Source organism: Corapipo altera, unplaced genomic scaffold (genome assembly GCF_003945725.1).
Source record: "Corapipo altera isolate COAL_440 unplaced genomic scaffold, ASM394572v1 60270, whole genome shotgun sequence".
NCBI lineage: Eukaryota > Metazoa > Chordata > Aves > Passeriformes > Pipridae > Corapipo > Corapipo altera.
The window spans coordinates 1-6327 of record NW_020886450.1 but is presented as its reverse complement, the minus strand read 5'-3'; the positions used below and the strand labels follow the sequence as shown (position 1 = coordinate 6327).

Here is a 6327-nt window from a genome sequence, read left to right as displayed (position 1 = left end):
GTCCCGGGAAGGGTCGCGGGAGGAGCGGCGGGACCGCTAGATGGGCCTTCGCCACGCCCGCCTTTCCGCAAGCCACGCCCCTGCGTTGTCGTGCCCCTCGCGGCGCGGCGGGTCTGGCCACGCCCCCGAGTGTGACCACGCCCTCCGACTGCGCCCTCCTGTTGTGGCCACGCCTCCTTCCCCCCTCCCGCCCGCACCCCGGGCCCTCCCTGATATATTTTAATATATTTTTATATATTTGACATTGTGTGGTGGCTCGAGACTCAAAGAATCCCAGGATGGGTCAGGCTGGAAGGCACCACAGTTGGACATCTGCTCCCACCTCCCTTGCTCGGGCAGGGCCAGCCCAGAGCACAGGGCACAGGATTGTGTCCAGAGGGCTCTGGAATATCCCCAGGGAGGAGACTCCAGCCCCTCCCTGGGCAGCCTGTTCAGAGCTGGGGCACTGCCCAGGGAAGAAGTTCTTCCTCCTGTCCAGCTGGAGCTTCCTGGGCATCAGTTCCTGCCCGTTCCTGCTGTGCCATTGCTGGGCCCCCCGAGCAGAGCCTGGGCCATCCTCTGCCCCCTCCCTGCAGCCCCTGACACACGGTGGGAGGTCCCCTCTCAGTGTCTGCTCTGGAGGCTGAACAGCCCCAGCTCCCTCAGCCTTTGCTGCTCAGGGAGATGCTCCAGTGCCCTCCTCATCCTCCCAGCCTGCGCTGGCCCCGCTGCAGGAGCTCCCTGGCCCTGCTGTGCTGAGGAGCCAGACCTGCCAGGGCTGGGCAGAGAGGCAGGGCTCATCCCTCTATCCCCCAGACCCCCGGCCATGCCCCCACACCCCTCTCTCCCCCCGCAGTGCGGTGCCCCTGGCCCACGTGGTGCTGGAGGGTCGCAGGGACCGACTGCCCCTGGTCCTGCTCCACGGGCTCTTTGGCAGCCACGGCAACTTCCAGACGGTGGCCAAGACGCTGGTACGACGTGGGAGTGGCAAGGTGAGACCCAAGGGGGCCCCCCCCCAAGGAGGGGCACAGTGGGCAGTGCCCACAGGGTGACACAGTGCCCCTGCCCAGGCAGGTGCTGACGGTGGATGCCCGGAACCACGGCGGGAGCCCCCACAGCCCCGAGATGACATACGAGGCCATGAGCCTGGATGTGCAGCACCTCCTGAGCCGCCTGGGCATCGCCAAGTGCATCCTGCTGGGACATAGCATGGGTGGCAAGACTGCCATGACGTTGGCCTTGCAGCGGGTCAGCAGGCACGGGGCTCTGGGGTCGGGGGGAGCAGGCTCAGGGGGCTCCTGGGGGGGTTGTAGGAAGGGGGTGGCACCCTTTGGGGGTGTTCACCAGTGCCAGCCTTGTCCCCAGCCCCACAGGGCCTTGTCTCCATCAGGGTGGGGTGCAGGAGCAAGTCCCTGTTCACCAGCCCAAAGCTCTGCCCCGTCCCTCCAACACCAATGGAGAGGGAGCTTGGAGATCTGTGCCAAGCAGAGGGACTCTGGGAAGGGCACATGGAGGTCTCTGCTGAAGCAGGAGGGAGCAAAGAGCCTCCAGGGAGTCTGACTGGGAGCAGAGCCCTGTGCCCCCTCCCACAGGGGAGATCTTGGGACATCTTGGCATGGATGTGCCCTGCTTGTGTCCCCAGCCAGACCTGGTGGAGCGCCTCATCTCTGTGGACATTGGTCCCAGCTCAACCGCCCCCGTGTCTGAATTCTCTGCCTACATCTCTGCCATGAAGGAGGTGAAGGTCCCAGCTGGCCTGTCCCGCTCTGCAGCCCGACAGCTGGCTGATGACCAGCTGCAGCCTGTGGTCAAGGTAGGAAATCCCGTGGGAGATGGAGGTGGAGGTGCCAGAACATCCAGGTTTGTTACTGAACAGTGCACCGTCCCCTTCCGTGGCAGCTCCCACAGCTCAGACAGTTCCTCCTCACCAACCTGGTGGAGGCGGAGGGCCGCTACGTGTGGAGGGTGAACCTGGAGGCTATTTCCCGGCACCTGGAGGATATCATGAACTTCCCTGTCTTCCACAAGCCATATCCTGGCCCCACACTCTTCCTGGGAGGGTCTGACTCGCCCTATATCAGGTGGGACTGGAGAGAAGTGGTTCCAAGCATGTGGTTTGACCCTTTGTGCCCTTTGCAGCTGCTGAGGGTGGGGAGGAAGCCCCCGGGGTGGGGGAGGCCCTGAGCAAGGTCTGTGCTTCCAGCAGTGACACTGATGCTGGAGTGAGGGGGAACCTGAGGAGGGGACGTGGTCAGACCTGGGATCACCTTCTGTGTGGGGAAGGGGAGGGAAGACACCAGGAGGGACCTCTGACCGTGGCACGTTCCCTTGTCCTGCAGCTCCAGAGACTATCCGGAGATCCAGCGCCTCTTCCCCAAGGCTGAGATCCAGTACATCAAAGGTGCAGGGCACATAGTCCATCAGGATAAATTCGAAGAATTCATCACTGCTGTCCTCAATTTCCTGCCACAGGTGTAGCACTGGGGACCAGGATTTCTGCAAGGACCTTGTGGGTCCTGAGGAGCTCTGGGCAGTGACACAGGGCTTGGGGCTCTGTGAGGAGGGGCTCAGCTGGGACTGGCTGCTCTCAGTGCAGTCTGATCCTGCCTGCAAGGCTCTCCCATCCTGGTTCTCCTGCAGCCAGAGTGGAGAGGGAACTCCATCCCGCTGATCTCCCCTGCCACCTCGCAGGGACACAGGGTGGCACCAGCCCAGGACACTGTCCTGCCTGCGCTGGAGTGTTGGGCACTCAGAGGGGGCAGGAGAGCCCTCTCGTTTTCCTGCTGCCAGACCCACCCATGGATCTGGCTGTGACTTTGCAGAACGTGCAATAAAGCTGAATTGGTGCCAAGGCACAAGAGGATTTGGATGTGGCTGTGGAGGGCAGGGAGGGTGCGGGGGGCACAGGGAGGGGCTCTCACTTGCCAACAGTGACAACTGGACTGGGGCCTTAATGTGACGAGCTGTGGGAGCAGTGCACAAGACACTGAGGATCTTTCTTGGCTCCCAGGGGAATCACATCTTTGCTCCACCTCTGGGGCAACATGAGGATTGGGGAGCAGGGGAATCTGCCTCCTGAGCAAGGAGATGCTGCCAGCCTGTGAGGGGGAGGCATGGAAACCCCCCAGAGTGCATCTGCACAGCCTGTCCCAAAGGCAGGGGTCCCTTTCTCCCTGAGCTCCCAATGATTTCTCCCCTCCCGCCTGCTCTGCATCCCCCCGAGGCAGCATAACACCCACCCACCCTCTGTGGGCTGGAGGCAGAGGAGCAGGGTGTCTGCTGCAAAAATCCCTTTATGGGACAATGGGTAAAGCCAAGGATGGGGTGGAAGTGGCTGTGGGGGTGACACATCATCTCTGTCACAGCTTGGGGTAGGCTCTGTGTAGGGACAGTGAAGAGAGACACTAACCAGCTTTGCACTTGGTGCTCCCCAGGATGAGTTTGCTCAATCTGAGGTTGTTGGGAGGCCCCAAAGGGGAGGGAGGATGGCAGGCCAAGGATGTTTTATTCCAGGCCTGGCTGTAGTTGGCTGGCAGAGGGGGCACCAGGGGCTGGTTGGGCGATTTGCTGTGTTCCTGCAGAGCTGTTCTTGTCTCTTCCCCTTGTTCTTTTCTGACAAAGTGCATTTTTCAGGAGCAGGGCTGTGTTGGCCTTGAGCTTTCTGCTATGTTACCTCAAATTCAAACACTTCTGCTCTCTGTGTATTATTTTTTCACCAGTGAAGAACATCAGACCAAGAAGTTCCTGAGCCACTGGCTACTGAAACGAGTCCCTTGGGTGCCACCAGCCAGCTGGGGGGTGAGGCCTGGCCCCAGCTATCAGCACACAAGACCTTTGGACCAAGCTGTGAGCTCTGGAGCCCAGGGTCAATGGGGAATTTCTCCCCACTCCTTCCTGCTGGCCAGGTCCCGGGTTTGGGGCACGGACAAAAGGCTGCCACAGAGTTGTGAGGTGAAGAGACAGGAGGTCAGTGGCCTGGGAAGAGATGGAACTTCCATCTGGTGGCATCTGCTGAGGGAATTTAGCAAAGCATTGTTGGACCTGGGGTGAGGGAGACAGCAGGGAGAAATGAGAGAACTTTGTTCCCTGCATGGGAAGGGTGCAGGGAGTCAGGAGGCATCCCAGGGGCATGTGTCTGGTGCCATGGGCTGCACCAACATGCCAGGCTCGTGTATGCTCGTAACATGTCAGGGTGCTGATGTCTCCTGAGACCCAGCTGACTTCCCAGGCCAAGCCAGACCTGGTTTTGACTCAGCCTGCTCCCAAGGGGCCTGCTGAGAAATGGCCTGGCCTGGCCTGAGCTCTGCTCCCAGCAGGATTTCTGACCCTTGGCACAGCTGGTTAACCACAGAGCTCACCTTCAGGAAGAGCTCCTCTAAGTGGCTGTTACAGGCGTGGTTTGAAACTGCTCTGGCAGGCACTAGATGAAAATGGAGCCCGTTGATGACCCGGGGGGGTCCCTGTTCAGCCCTGCAAGGGACAGCCACCCCCAAGAGCCCTGTTGTCACAGCATAGGGGGGCTCAGAGCAGTGACACCAGAGACACCCAACTGCCCCTTGCTTTCCAGCCTTGGACACTCCCCAGGGCTGGGACCCATTCCAGCATCCCACTGGAGGTTCTGGGAGCCTCAGCACGTCTGGGAGCAGACGATGGCCCCTCATCACTCACCCAAGTCAGCAGCCAGGCCCAGCTGCTCGGCCAAGGTGCCATCCTGAGGCTGTCAGTGGAGATGTGGCTGGGCCCTTGGGGCACGGTGTCAATGAGGAGCTGAGCCTATCCACACACACCCTGCATTGATCCTGCACCTCTTCCACCCCACTGAGGCTCAGAACCCCTTGGGACAGCAGGTGGCCCAGCAGCCCAGAGGTCAGTGGGTTGTTCAAATGCTCCACAGACTTTCCCCATGTTCTGGAGCAGCTTGTCTGCAGGGAGGCACCATCAGCCCCATGTCACAGCTCCAGCTGCCTCACCACCCCCTCCGGGTGCTTCCTCTTCCTCATCACCCCTCTCTACCTGCTCCCCTTTCCCCATCACCTCCCCTGGATGCTCCCCTTCCCCACCACCTCCTCTGGGTGCTCCCCCTGCCCCATTGCCAACCCAGGGTGCTGCTCCCTCCTTCATTTTCCAGCCTAGAGGTTTCCCCTCCCACCACCCACCTCCCCCTTTTGCCAGCCCAGAAAAATTGCACCAGGGAATGCATTTGCATGGACCCAGCAGCCACTGGGAAGGGAGGAAGCTCCCAGCCCTCTCAGAGCCCAGCATGGGGCAGCTGCACTCACAGCTGGCAGCCCCAGTGCCAGGCAGGGATGGTTGTCCTGTGCCAAGGACCAACATCCCCTCGTGCACACCCCCAAACCCTCCAGACCTGTCTGGGGCTGGGCTTGGCTCGTCCCCTCCAGGGGCCACAGGGAGACACCACCTCAGGCAGCAGCACCTCATCCTGGAACAGCTGTCCAGGGAGGGCGTGGAGCCCCCCTCTCTGGAGACATTCCAAACCTTCCTGTGTCACCTGCTCCAGGTGACCCTGCCTTGGCAGCAGGGTTGAACTGAGTGATCTCCAGAGGTCTCTTCCAACCACATCCCTCCTGGGACTCTGTGATGCACACACGGGCCCAGCAGCCCTGTCTCCATCCCACAGGAGCCTGGAATGTAAAACCTGGGCTGTGAGAAAGCCTGGGATTGCCCCAGAACTACATCAGTGGGGCAGGCTGAGCACAAGGAGAGACCTGGGTGGGAATGGCAGAAGTAACGCCAAGGATGGGGAAACTTAGGGACAGGGACACAGGCACATCCACCCTTGGGATGCACATCCATCCCCAGGGATTCACATCCACCCTGGGGGAGGCACATCCACCCTTGGGATGCACATCCAGCCCCAGGGATTCACATCCATCCCCAGGGAAGCACATCCACCCTGAGGGAGGCACACCCAGCCTTGGGATGCACATCCAGCCCCAGGGATTCACATCCATCCCCAGAGAAGCACATCCACCCTTGGGAGCCACATCCACCCTTGGGATGCACATCCACCCTTGGGAGGCAGAGGGATGCAGCAGCTGACCGGGGCTGGATGCGGGCCGACAGAAAGGGGCGATAGAACGGTGAGGCCTCACGCTCCCTTGACCGTCCCGGTGGCTCCGCAGGCAGCGAGGCCCGGCCCTGAGCCAACCCTTCCCCCCTCCCCGCGCCATCCCGCCCCGGCCGGGGCACCGGAGGCGGCGCTTCCGTGAGGGGCTCGAGTCCCGGAGGCCCCTGATGCCCCAGGCCGGGGGTCCCTCATGCCCGGGGGTCCCTCATGCCCGGGGGTCCCTCATGCCCGGGGGTCCCTCGGGCCGGTCCCGGTGAGGG

At 61.7% G+C, this 6327-nt stretch overlaps 1 protein-coding gene across 1 annotated transcript; it reads left to right on the top strand.

The window, feature by feature from the left end:
* Positions 1-835: 835 nt before the first annotated feature.
* ABHD11 (abhydrolase domain containing 11) lies at positions 836-2837 on the top strand (the record flags this gene model as incomplete). Its single annotated transcript, XM_027632362.1, has 5 exons — positions 836-971; positions 1054-1227; positions 1622-1792; positions 1879-2060; positions 2319-2837. Coding segments are annotated over 5 exons (802 nt in total), but the record flags the coding sequence as incomplete, so codon positions are not given.
* Between the last annotated feature and the right edge of the window lie 3490 nt (positions 2838-6327).